Here is a 14,769-nt window from a genome sequence, read left to right on the forward strand (position 1 = left end):
TTGTATTAGTCAAATTTTCATAATCATCCACTACATTTTATGATAGAAATACATAAATTATGTAATAGGTTATTAATAACAGAGAAAGGGACCTAAAGCTGATTTATATACAAAAATGACCTAAGTATGGTAATATTATGGAAAAATGGAAAATAATGGAAAAAAGTAAGAAAAAAAGAGGATCTTTCTAGTATTACTTATATAGAATTGCACAAATTCACAACTATGGACTCAGGAGCAGCATAAATTTAGTGGTTTATGTAATACCATAACTATGCTCACTAGCAAGTAAGCCTGCTCGTGTTCTTTATATTGGGAAACACTGTACACAAAGGGACAGACATAATTTAAAGTCTCTTTCAGAGGGCTAAAGGGGTTGGATCACTTATCTCCGAGTTTTTTTGTAGCAGATTCATTGTGTACTCTAATGTTGCATAACCTTTCCTTATATCTGATTTGTTTTCTGTGAAATGGTTATAGCATTCATCTGACTGTCCTTTCGAGAGTTGGATACTGTTTATAATGGATTTTTCAATCCTTGATTTTAGATGACTAGACTAATAGAAAAATACACACAGAGACATTGCTTTATTCTCTATTAAGTCTGTTATAAACATTATTAGATATTAAACATTATTTTTATACTATAACTGGAGTTGCTGCAACTAATCCATATTGTTGTTAGGATCTTAAGAAATTCACTAGTGCTCTGTAACAGCTGGGTTAACAAGTACGAAAATGTTTAGTAATATAAGAAAAAGTGCTCTATTCTGGTATACTTTTGCATTTCTAAAATTTCTACTGAAATTGGGGAGGATTTCTATGCTATTCTTAAAAATACTGTGCATCCTTCGTGAGAGTTTGCTACACTTCTCTGCTTTTGAAGCAGGAAAGTGAATGGAAATGTGCTTGTGAATGGAAATGAGCAATAACTATGATAGCACAACACAGATAAGCTGTCATTGGCTCAAGCCACTATATCTCGAGTTCAGCAGTCCATCTGTCCCTCAAACCTTGTTTTATGGCCATTGCTTCCAATCCAATCTCTATTTGTGACAAGTCCAATGAAGGTACCATAAATCCCAGCAGTGCTGTTATGTGGGGCAGAGCAGAGGGACACTGATATTCTGAGAAGCTCTGCTTGGGGGGTCTCGCCTGCATCAAGTTTAAGGGAACAATGTAGGTGAAATTTAAATGTGAGCTACCTTCCTAAAACTGGGCAACTCTGTGAGGCACCTCTTTCAAAACTGTACTTTGAAATTGCAAGCAAATATTATTTGTAACTGTAACCATTCATTTCCCTGTTTTCATTCAAAATGCAAATTCACATAATTAAATTATTTCACTGATTTTTCCTGCCCAAACTGAGACACAGAAGCAAGGTATTCTTATGACCCTGAGATTAGCTCAGTTGGTTAGAGCATGGTGCTAATAACACCAACATCATGGACTCCACCTCCTGCTAGGCCATTCATTTAAGTGTTGGACTTGATGATCCTTGCGGGTCACTTCCAGCTCAGAATATTCTGTGAACATATGCTAAAAAACCCTTATCTAGGTCAGTGTATCTGTTGATATGCTATAACATGTTTGATTGCCACTAAATGCTGCAAAAATTAGGATCTGTGATTGTCCCAGCTTTAAAGTGGCAGATGTCAATTGGTCAGACATGAAGATGTTGTGAGTGTGCACACAGATATGGATGGATGTATATGCTTATGAATGTAAAGTATATAATATTATGTGAAATAAAATATGGAGCAGGTTAAGCTTGGAATGACCACAAGCACAATGAAATCACAAGTGAGTTATGAGTACCAATAAAACTTTTATGCAACACCATATTATCATGTCTTCTGCATCTGCTGTGTCTTCAATAGAAAATCTACTTTAGAAATGTCATGTATACCATTTTAGAATTATATGGTAGTATTTATTGTATCCTTTCATCTGTAAAAGCCAGACCCCCTTTATATCAGTCCATCTGGAAAGGCCCTAAAAGGAAAAATAAAATATATTTTAGAAACCATATCTAAAATAGTATTAGTCTTCAAGCCATTAAATCTCCTGTTTATAGGGTACTGCTTCTAAGAATTATCAGGAGCTAGCAGCTGGAAACCTCTTAGTCTTCTTTTGTGGACTCTCTATATGGAAATTCTATGAGAAATGTCTTCCTAAGGGAATGCATGAAATTTCACTATTGTATGACAACATCATCCTTTTACATTGTACAGTGATGCACCCTGATCCAATTGTCTTAGCTCCTACCCCTTCTCCACAGGAGGCAAAGAGGGAGCAATATTTTCCCTTGGGTATATTTCCCACTCTTACTCTCTTGTTGGTACTGTGGATATTATATGTAGATTTGCTTGACTGCTGAGGATCTTCTCTGTCATTTGAGAGCTCTTAAACATGTGATGTTGCTTTCTTGGTGCTTTCTGACCATTTTTGAGAGCCACTTGGTAAACACGTGTATAGTTTCTCACACTTTTATTTTTCTTATTAGCAGAAGAGTGTGTGCATTTCGAGGTTTTTGCAGCCTGATACTTAACAGTCATTTATGTTCCAAGAACTACCTCTAGTCCCAGGTATCATGTGACAGGAATCAGGATTAATTTTGGCCCTGTGTCAGCATCACTGCTTTCTGTTGGGAACTTCACACTCCTCTTTTCTAGCATCCTCTTGGGATTATTAGTGCCAGTACTTTGCTTTATTAAGAGCATCTGACAGTGAAGCTGATGTTGCCTATCAGAATCACAGGTGCCAGGGAGGATTAACAGCCATGTTTAGGTAATATCTAATGAATTCTTGCATCCTGCTGAGGAAATCACTGCTCCCAAATTAAGGACCCATTTTATCAGCATAACTGCAGTGTCCAACAGTACACTGTATTTCCCTAGTGGAATTATACAGAGTAGAAATTAGGACTTGTGTGCACATATCAGCAGACACTCTTTCTTAATTTAGCTTAATGGCACTGATGCCAAGAGAAGAGTGCTCTAAGTTACAAATTCCTTGACTCGATTCACCCCATGAAGCTTCCACAAATGGCAATATAACAAATAGTTGGGAGAAAAAGTGAGTTATTCTCAATACTGTTTCTCAAGAGTTTCTTTTATTTATCATGTCTGCTCCCCATCCCGTCTACTTTTTTTGTTGTACAACCATACAAGAGTTTTGTTTGAATAACCATCGATGGCTTTTAAATTATTCTGTTTGCTGACACAGGTTGCCTCACTTTTTAGCTTAACTGACTTCCATTGCAAACTGTTACTGATCCAGTAATGTTTCACATAAGTTTACATTCCAGTATATTATTCAGTTTCAGCAATCTCCTGAAGCCTCTACAGGACTTGTAAACTGTGGATTTAGACTTTGGTGTTTCTAAGGAATATTCTATCACTATTCAATTTCTAACATTTTTCAGTTTCAGAAGTTGCTGAGCTCTGTAATTTTTTTGATTTTTTTTACTAGGGATCTTTAAAAATCTTCCATCTTATGTAGATGTATAATTAAGTGCTTTGGAAAGAAGGTGTGAACCTCAGTGCAGGCATTCAAAACAGATCTATAATCTCAATTCTTCTGCTAACTTGATTTGGGGACTTGAATTCTCAGGCTTGGCTTCTAGAAAAAAAAAAGGTGGTGACAGGCAGAAAAGGCCATGTCTTTTGCCATGAAATTGATCTTTCACTTGGAAGCAATTGTGCAGAGACATTTGCCTGCACAATTCCTCACGTTGCTGTTGTATATATTTAACTTGTAGAGGGCATATTACTTCCTTGGAATTCATTGGACAGTTCATACCTCACAGAGTTGTAGCTTCCATATGCCTGTGTATACATCAAGTACTTTTATCTGTTATATTTAATGCACCTTTTGAGGGATTTTCCACATCCTTGATGGTAGGTATCTGAAATTTGAAATTTGAGAGAGATGCATCTAGAATGACCATTGTGAAATCTTATTTTTCAGGTACTTTTACCCTAGAATATAATTTACGAATCAACATACTAGCATTCCATATAGAGTTTATAAAACCAAGTATGTACTTTATAATTTAGTAGGATTCTGTATCTTTACCTGTGGGTAAGGATGTGCTGGTTCCTCCTGTATCTTTATCTCACCATTCCTGTTTCAGAGCCAGACTGTCTTTTTAAATAAAACTGCTATTGGTATAGAATTGGGTAGAGAATGTAACATGTTAACCATACTATTCATATTGTTTTTAAAAAAAGAGAAACTCTGTAGTTTATTCCCAAATTAGAAAAACAGGTAAATAGAGCTCTTAGCTTCATGATGCTGAGCCTCGGCATCAGCACCAACCTGTATCCATCAAGGCAGATGTATTGTGAAGGTTATAATATCCTGAGTTGAACACTGCTCTCTATAAATAAAAGAAAAGAAAAAACTCTCCCAAGTGTTAACCACTGTCATCCCACTGCATTCAGGAGTTTTGCACCAAATAAACAAATAGAGCAGGAGTAAAATCTGAGTTATCTTTGTGTGTTCTGTATTGGTGGTAGCAAATGATACATTGATGCAATAGGACTAAATGAATGTCTTTGCATTTCCAGCATCTCAGTGTAAAGCAGAAGGTCCTTTCTGATCAAAAAGTTGTCAGTGTGCCATGTATGTGGTAGTGAATTCCAATCAGAAATGTGAATCACATAACTGTATTAACAGCTTTCTCACCCCACTGACAAAGGTTACTGCTTCCACTGCAAAGACAGTTGAACAGCTCCTAAAGAACAGCTTCATGAAATACAGGAAGTTTTGCATTATTACACCAGACATAAGCTTCTGTGTCTCAGCAGTTAGTGTACAACCTGTTTAGTTATCTTGGCTGCGCTGCAGCCCTTGTCAGATGTGACAAACACTTGGAATCATCTGCTTTTAACCTTCTCCCAAGAGTCAGAATTTGACAAAAATTAAGGCAAAATTGGCTTACAGTGAGTCAGGAGAAGCAGTGGCACCTAGACAAATAAACCTCATATGTACACAGTAGTCTTGGGATATTTTTCTTGAGACTGACAGCAGACAAAGGAAAGGTAGGCTGAAAAGGAAGTGGCTAAAGTGAGTTGAGTAGTTACATAATATGTTGGCTACCACTGAAACTCAAATATTATTGTTAGTTTTAATCATTCAAGCGTGGAGTACCATTTTATATATCCTGAACTCAGTAGATCCATGTACAACAGCATTTTGAAAATGTGGTAATTTGAAGAGAAGACCAGCAGTGAAAAAGTAAATTGGCTAAATATGACAGAGTACTAATATTGATGAATGTCCTACTTTATTTTCTTTCAGTTTACAAGCTTTGAGGAAGGAAAAGTCCCGAGATGCTGCTCGTTCTCGCCGAGGAAAGGAGAATTTTGAATTCTATGAGTTGGCAAAGTTGTTGCCATTGCCTGCAGCCATTACCAGCCAGCTTGACAAGGCATCCATCATCCGACTTACAATTAGCTATCTGAAAATGAGGGACTTCGCTAATCAAGGTGATCCTCCATGGAACTTGAGGATGGAAGGACCTCCACCAAATACATCAGTAAAAGGTATGGAGTAAATATTGTTGTGTACTATAGAATATGGCAGCCTTTAGTAACCTCTAAATTGAAATTTTTACCTTCATCCTTTCTTCTTTCCCTGCATATCAAATCCTTTAAAGGGATTCAAATGTGGAAATCTGAGGTCTGCATGAGAAAGACACCATGTGAAGGTGAAATAAACCTCTTATTTTAATTTTTTTTTATTTAACAACGAACCTATGATGTAAGAGCTGTAAGTCTTCTGGGTGATGTGGACTAAATGCTTCAAGTTGTTTACCTGTTACTCTGTTGCTTTTGTTTTAGTATTTTATATAAGTATATGCTTGAGAGGAAAATGACATTATTCCTTGATTTGCAAACTCAATCTCTTAATTTTCTGAAGTTTGAAAGCATCATGTCCAGATATTTAAACCTTCAACTGAGAGACTAGGATATTATTTTTCTTCTTGTAATGTCCATAGAAATTATTTTGACTTCTGAGCCAGTAGGCATTTATTAACGAAATAGACTGTTTTCAGAATTAAATGCTCTCTTTTAATGCTCAAATAAGCCATTGGGGAGCAAAAGCAATGTTTTAGATGTGAATTGCTACAAACTAGAGGCTGTATGCATGTTTCTCCTAAATAGTCTTTCCAATGACCTGTATAAAGTGAACTTTTTTTGGTAAGCTATTATTTTTTCAACTAATGTTACCCATCTGGATCACTGTGATCTCTGTTTTGTAAGTATTTTAAATTAGGGTGTAAGTTGCAGTAACAGAAATCAGGGTTACCAAACCTGGGATTTCTGGGTGTCTTGGCTTTGACAGCACAGAATACTCCTTTATTTTAGCTACTGCTCTCACATTTTGGAGGAAACATGTATTTGGAAGAGGCATATGAGATTTGAGCACTTCAGGTTTTTTCCACAAATTATGAAGGATAAACTCTTAATCTAAACTAAACTAGATAGAATGTGTATAGCTTGGGGCAAACAAAGAAGCCACCTTTAGGGGTAGAGGGAGGAGGTAGAAATAGAATCTTATTTATCAGCCCACAGCTGTCCATGAAGGGTTACTTGTATTGATGGTGCAAAGGGCTTTTACCTGCTCTTCCATTTAAAGGAAGTGATATTATTTAAGGAAAATTAAAATTCTTAATGGATGGAGACAGGCATGGAGGGCAAAAAACGATGCAGTTTCAGGTTGAGAATTTAGTAGCTGGACCTAGTTCTAGCATTTCCTATATTTATTTTATGTTATCTGCCAAATCATATATAATTCTCATGGAGAAAAAATAAAGGCAATAATTACATCACCCAGGGCATGAGTGTAACGTGGTTCATTAGGCTTCTGATATAATATGCAAATGTTCCCCATTTTTACAGGATGAGAGTTTTTTCTCAGGCAATTAAACAGTATTTCAAGGTAGATGTAAAGTACAATCTATGATCTGTCTTTGCTTCTACAAGCTGTCCTGTGTTACTGTAAGTCTGAGCTCTGCTGATCTCTGTGTATATTTTCAGAGTATCTGGGATCTATTTTTCATTATCCTCTTCTGGAATATATACCTGAGTACTTAATCTTCCTTTTTTGTGCGAAGATTCTAATGAAGAAAAGAATTTTAAGGAAGAACAAAATCTTATTCTTAGATAACAGCATCAACAGTTTTATCTAGATTAATGCTTGCCCCTAAAAGAGAATTTGATGTCTCTTCACCCTATCTGATATAACAACCCAGCCCCTCCAGCCATCTAGTGCAATGGTTCTCATTCCTTTAGGTGCAAGGGTATGGGGGCTCAGGAAGGGGTTTTGACTTTTTTGTTCCTCATGTTTGGGTGCTTAGCTTAATTCTAAGTAGGACTGTATTATTTATGAGTCTGTACATTGAAGCAATGCTTGATGAAAGAGTATTTCATTGTATAAGAATTCCCCATAAGCAGGTTTAACTGTATAGCAGAGGTATATTTTATGATATGCCTTACATAGAAACCTGTTAACACATTCTGATCAAACATTCATGAAATTACATCAAAAGAAATTCAGTTTCATTTATTAAGGTTGCTTTTTGCTACCCTTGAAGAAGTTCATATGTATAAACAAGCTCACATAAATAGCTTGCAGGTTCATGTGAAGTATGGATGATAAACCTACAATAAAACACTAGACATTATACTTTGTATGTGCACAAGCAATCTTCTGAATAGACTTAAAGGTATTTGGGAAATTATTTGAGAAGTACTTACATCGTGTAGGCAAATGCTATTTTTTTCTTCCCCCAAATGTGTTGGCCTGCTTGTGTTAATCATTCATTTTAAAAGCTTAGTTTTAAATTTGTCCCCCAGCACTGTACAGAAATTTAATAATTTTAATTTAGTATTTCAGGAAGGTCCTTTACTATGCCCTGTATTTATCACAGGTTTTCTTAGAAGTCTGTAAAGGCTGATGAGTTTGTTTTCTTATGCCTATTGTATAGTGATCTCTACAAGTTGTGCTTGCAAATGAGTGCTCAGGTAAGTCCATATAATATTTTCAAAGTCAATTACTTCATGGAAATATCCTGAGCAGTTGGAAAGTAACATAGTTTTCTCCATTATTTTAGAAATATCTGTATTGTTATAATACAGATCAAAACTGCAATGAACATTATGCATTATTCAAGAAGTGACCAGGCATTCTCAGCAGTGTTTCAGCTAAATAACTGATGATTGTAACCTTTAAAGAAATCTCATTGTGGTGACTATTGGTAAATCATTTCTCCATTCATAGTAATCTTTATTTAGAGGCGATCTAAAAACCATTATATCTTTTATTAATCTTAAAAGCAATAGCCAATGATTTGACATTTGCTAAAAATGGAAAAAATTCCATCCTCTAATACAGCAGACTTCAGTCATTTTTCTTTAGGTACATTGGCTAAGGCTTTCTTTGTGTAGGAAATCTCAGTCCTGAGAAACAAATACACACACAACTTCTAGTAGATTAGTTTAAAGACAGTTCTTAAAGACCAGGGTATGATTCCATATGGAAGAAAATAATCAAGGTGTTGTCTATAGTCAGTAGGAATTAAATTTTCAGTCATTGATAGTACATACAACACGTTATAAACAACAGTACTATTCTCCTCTGTTTTCATCCTTCCAAAAGTCTTTCTTCCAGTTCTGAGGTGTGAGTTTTCTGAAAGTTGTCAGGAAATAGAAGTATTTTCATAGTATATCCTGTGTATTCAGCCAGGAAGTGGTGCTTTATGTGGCATGGAACGTGAAATCCTCATGTGTATTCTGATACTAGGCCCCTGTTCCAACATCCAACTCTTGTGAGGATTTTTGTATTTTGGAATACTGTCTTCAAATTATTAACTTTACATTTCATTGTACTTTAAAAACAAACTGTTTCTCAAAGAATTCAAAGATCATGCAAGTTTTCAGGTTCTTTTCCACTGTCAAGCCACATATTTTTCCTTTTTTCTTTTTTTTCGTAGTGTAAAGAGGAAGGGCAAGGAGGAGTATGAGGCGTGGTGATGTTCTTCAGTGTGTTGAATGTGTTTGGCTGATGTAAAGTCATGCTGTGTATTTTGGTTTTGGGCAATATTTGGGACATTGGTTCTCACTCAGGACCACTGCCACTATGAAAAGAGGGCTCATGACCCTTTGCCTTGAATAGAGGTTTCCAGATTTTACAATTTCTGTTTCTGTTAAAACAGAAATTAAATCCAGTATTCTGTTCCTAATTTTTCAAATCTTTTTCCTGGTAATTTGCCATGATGACATTGATATAGTTATGTTTTAATATTTTTTTTTAAACTGAAGTGAGGTGCTAATTTCTGTTTTTGCAAGGCCATGAGTCTTATTTCCTGTTGTATGATATGACATGTGGAAACTAGAATATGTAAGATAATTTTGGGTATTTCAAGTTAAAAGAGGATTTATATTTTTTATTTTTCTAAGGCAAAACTTTACATTTTATGCTACATAAATAAAAAACCTCTTAGTTCTTCTGTAAGAGAAGAGATGAGTGAGAGATTGTAGCTGGGGAGTGAAAAAGGACTTCAGTAACTAGTACTGACTGACTGGTAGGTTGTGTAAAGAATGTCACTTAGTTTAGCCATCTCTACTTTCAATGTTCCATGTTCTGCAATTTGGTTGTTTTACACATTCATATTCTGGAATTAATATATATCAGTAGGAGGAGAAACAAGATTCTCTCAGAAGTATTTGTGGAGTATTGAAATATTTCTCGTCCAAATTATTCCTATTCAGTGTACGTAAATACAGCTCTGAAAAGTTCCTTGCCATAAAGCACTCAATTGGTAGAGAGATTTTAAAAAATTGATAAACACAAGAAGAAAAATTACACTTTAAACCAAAATTGCACATTTTCCCTTCAAACTAGCTTGTTTTTCAAAGGTTCCATTCTCAAAATAAACAAAGTATGTAAGTCTAGGCTGAAAAAGAGCTTGATGTCAAATCATACTACAGGGCTTGGGGTTGAGGAAATAAGTCCAGCACTTTGAATTCTCTGGGAAAGAAAACAAGCAATAATGATAATTGGAAAGTATGGTAATTGTTATCCCAAATGTCAAGTGGAATTACTTTCATTAATTTAAATATCTTTTTCTAATAATTTTGTGCTAGATATGTATGCATTTTTAAGAGATGAATAAGTTCTCTTCTGTATGACCTCATTGTGGAAACACTTTAAATAACATTACCTGTTGTTAGCCTTTTATATTTTAAATGGAGTGCTGTCTTCTGAGCAAGAAGTGCAAGATAGTGAAAGCCTTTCCCTGCTAAAACCCACAAGCCTTCCAGTAAGACCAGCCTTCTGTTCTGAACCCCTACACAATTCTGTCTCAGGGAAACCATCTATAAGGGGCAAAGAATTACTTTCTTCCACAGTGTTCTTGGCCTAAGACCTTATTTTTCAAAGTTTGATGTCAAAAAGTCAATCAGATGAAAATAGGATAATGCAGATGAATTGGTGGTATTCCTTGATCTGAAAAGATCCTTTGTGCAGCATTTCTGCTCTTGTGTTGGAGAATTCAGATAGCCCTGTAATTTATTTCTCCCTGCATTGCAGGCATTGTTCTTATGAGAATCTGATCCCTGTTTGTATATAGGCTACTACTGTGCTCTGACTGTGGATCTGTATCAGCCACTGATTGAAAAATTAATGTTTATCCATTGTAAACCTGTTTACGTGGCACTGCAGCCACAGGAAGAGGTACCTTACTCTTTGACCTATTGCATGAGTTAAAGATGATTAGCTTTTATTTTAATGTAACAGAAACCAAGTGCTGAAAATTTCAGGAGGTCAGTGGTAAAACATGACTGTTCTCTGTGAGAATTATTGATGGCTTTCTGTTATGAAAGATATGGGACCCCAAATGAGGTAGCTCCGTTTGAATCTCATTGTCACAGACAAGATAAATTGAATATGGGACTGAGTTGGTAGTTGCCTGGTGACAAGTGATCATGACCTGATTGACTTCAAATTTGGCAAATGGAGGAGGGCATGAACAAATATACTTAGTGCAATTGAAGAACTAATTGCCTAGGGGGGAAACTTATGGGTGAAACTGATTGTGAGAAAAAATTTTGATGGGAAAAATTAAAATAAAAGTCAGAATGAGAACCCCTAAGACTAGAACCCCTAGAGAAAAAGGTATGAAATTATCATTTCCTATGCACCTGAAAACTCTAAACTGTGCCCTTTTCTGGAATGACAGTAAAATAATTAACTTAAAAAAAAAAAAAAGTGTATTTCTAGAAAACATAGGGAATTAAAGGGAAATATATAGCAAGATACACTGGAATGTCCAAGGTGGAGAATGTTGGCAAAGACAAGTAGACATATTAAGTAAAAAATCTAATGGGATTAGAAAAATTCAAGAAAAAATGGGTTTATGTTAAATAATGTTAAATAATTCTGACAACAGTATTATGCTCTTTAGCAGTAAGGTATAATAAAACTTTTAATGATGTAGAAAAGGCAGAAGAGCTTGATAAGGTTTATTTAAGTGCTTGCTTGTGCAGAATGAATTCTACAAGTCTTTCGAGTTCAGGTTACAATACAATACAATTTTCAGGATAATCCATACTTTACAAGTGCTGATGATGTGAAGTTTGCTGTACTGAGCTGTTTCAGCCTCGAAGCATTATAAGCAGAATATTGGGAAATTTCCTACACTAAAGGGATAAAGTAAGATTGTTATATTTTTTAACAAACACGGATAAATGGAAAGTAATTCTTATCAAGCAATCCTAGCTTAAATGTCTGAAATTGCAAGTCCAGTTAACTAGGATATGCATTGTATACTGAAGCATTTGCAAGGCATTTGGTATCCTAGTTCATAACAATTATGGTTTAAAATACTGTAGAAATATTATGGCAGAACCAAGTTGAACACATTAACTCTGTAATTAATTGATCTTGGAAAGTGGTTTGAAGTGAAAGTTACTGTTAAGAAAGGAGTATCTGTTTTTCTAAAGAAACTACTCTGGGTATGATAATCAAGAAACTGGAAGTAAACATGGCTTCGAATGCTGATACGAAATTTTCAAATTACAATGATGTTTGGAGCATAGACAACAATCTATATAGTTTAGTAAATCAAACCTAAAATTTATTTGGTTCAATATAAGAATGTTGTTGACGATGTTGTTGTAGTTATTATTATTAATACTACTATGATGACTACTACTGCTACTATTATTGTTTTAATTTTTTCATTGCTGTCCTAAATTCTAGGCTACTAGAGTTAAAATATTTGGAAATATTTTGGGTTTTTGTGAAGTAGAAGAGAAATAATGGGAAAAGCATTAAACATTTACTGCTGATAACAAATTAATACTTTTTCCCAAATGTTGTCAGTCAGATGTCAGTCCCTAGAAGAGTTGTTTATTGCTAGAACTCGACCTTGAAACTTAACAATTAAATAGGAAAACAACCAAACAGTAAGTGTTTTAAGAGGAAGGAAATAGAAAAGGTGACTTTAGTGTCTTCTCACTCACAGCAAGTACTGTATTTCCATTCTATTACATTGTAATTAATCTTCCTTTCTCTTCTTTTGCTGTTACAATGACTTGATCAATATTGCATATTCATTATGTTGTTTTAATACAATTTATTATTCTTCGCCATTTGAGGTTTTTTTGAGTCCAGATCTGAAACGCCAAATATGCAAAATGTCTTCCTCTTGTATTTGGTGTCCAGGACTGACTCTCTCCTCTTTGTAGTCCTGAATTTTTCTCTACATGTTTGCATCTTTAATGCAACCTTTGTAATGAAAACAATCTGGTGAATAATATTAATATTTAAAAGAAACTCCAAAGTTTTTCACTTTTCATTTCATTCTTCCTTCCTTCAATGTGCATGTCTTTCTGTGTACAATAGTCCTTACCATGTCCATAAAACTTCACTCCTAAATTGAGAACATACTTTCCTCTTTCCTGCTAAAAGGTGGTGAGTGTTGTCATTAAAATTCATGGTTGAGAACACTGATGGTTTTGGCATGGGCTTCAGACTTGGAGAGGTAAATATATCAGGAAAAGTAGAGTGTACTGGTGGTTGCTTTGGGTCCAAGCTTAGCAATGACACTAAAATAAAACAGGGAAAAGTATCAAATTAAAACCAAGTTAATTTCTTGTCCCTATAATGATATGGATTTTCATCTAGTAGAAATTTCTATATAAAAGTCAGTGCCACAACATCATCTTTTCTGAAGCTCTTAATAAAATGCTTCCATATGATTTTTACATTCATGTTTTATGCTGCATGGGTGAGCTCCAGGTGGTGTTTTTTAGAAGCATGAATATCTTAAATTATATGTACAGTCTACATAACTTTTTGAAATAATGCACATGATGGGGTTAGCCAATTACAGATGTGCAATGAATCCGGTGTGCCAAAGCGCTTGTTCTGCTTTTTGCTTGTAGTAATCAGGAACAGTAATCACTGCTGTAGTTTTTGATATGTAAAATGAAAAAAGGCTGTTGCTATCTGCAGATTGCAATATCTGATGGAACTTCTATTTGTCTTTTTATTCACTTTTTTCTGAACAGAAGGAAAGTGTCTTTGCTATGAAGAGTGCTTTGTACATGCCTCAGTCAATATTAATATCGTAGTGCACCATTTTGTGAATGAAAGCAGTTGAGGAGTTGGATCTTGTGGTTGGATTTAACAGTTTCAGTATAGCTTTCCTACCTTAGTCTCCTCAGCTGGGCAGAGGATGTACAGACACACATAAAGCCCTGCTAAATTCAATGGAGCTTAGTCCTCTATTATTGGTTTTCTGGGTCATCTAAACTTCTACCATATATCTCCCATAAAATTAATCCCACTTTTAGATCGTGTGGGATATCTATTGCAGGCCTAATAAATAAATATGTATCAAGAAAGAGATTAACCAACTGATAATGAATACAGCAGAAACCTAGAAAACCCCCCACACAAGCAAATAATTAAAAATAAAACAGATCAGGGTGCTTAGAAGGAATAAAGCACTGTAACTGAATGAGCTTTCACAATATTTGTTTTAACAAATGTTACATCACTCTATATTGCAAGTAAAAACTTATGACTCAAAGAAAATATTTTGTCTGAAATGAAAGAAAGAAACAATTTTTTAATAGAAAAATCTGTGTTTCCCATCTCATATGTTTACAGTTGTGTATTTACTAACATTTTCCAAAGTGACTTTCTCAATATTTGGAGTAAATAATAGAGCCTTGGAAGTGAAGCATATGTATTTAATAATAATATTTATTTTCATGTAATAGTTATATTAGATCCCTCTGATCAACAGAGCAAGATTTTGATACTGATGGTAGATCCAGCAGTTTTAAAAACCAAAGTGCAGTGATTTTAGATCTATATAATATGCAAGTATAACCACAGTCTGACCAAAGTTTGACCACAATATCAACGCAGCTTAATTTCTGCAACTGTTCTCTTTGAAGCCAGAGGAAGGAAATCGAGTTTCCACCAAATCCCTATGCTCTTGTGGTCTCCCATTTCAATCAGGGATATAAAGTAGAATACAATGAATCCATAGTAAAGACTTTCCCAGGACATTAGAGAGATCACTAAAAACTGTTTTCATTAGCTGTCAGTAATTAAAGAACATCCTTCATATAGAGCTTACAATTTAGAGAACATGTAAGCCTCTATATCTACCAGAGATCACAAGTGAAATAAGAATCACTACACAGCCGGAGAACTTGTGTTGTTTTAAAATATCAAGCT

General features: G+C 34.9%; 1 protein-coding gene across 4 annotated transcripts in view; it reads left to right on the top strand.

Annotated features, from left to right (window-relative positions):
- The window catches only part of NPAS3 (neuronal PAS domain protein 3), a 592,150-nt gene that overhangs the window by 174,750 nt on the left and 402,631 nt on the right, over positions 1 to 14,769 (top strand). For all 4 annotated transcript variants that reach the window (XM_088167275.1, XM_088167277.1, XM_088167276.1 and 1 more), the window contains one exon: positions 5,308 to 5,552. In XM_088167275.1, the coding sequence (XP_088023401.1) occupies positions 5,308 to 5,552 (245 nt within the window). The remainder of the gene's footprint in view (positions 1 to 5,307; positions 5,553 to 14,769) is intronic.

The sequence above is a fragment of the Sturnus vulgaris genome, chromosome 6, assembly GCF_052056855.1.
Source record: "Sturnus vulgaris isolate bStuVul1 chromosome 6, bStuVul1.hap1, whole genome shotgun sequence".
NCBI lineage: Eukaryota > Metazoa > Chordata > Aves > Passeriformes > Sturnidae > Sturnus > Sturnus vulgaris.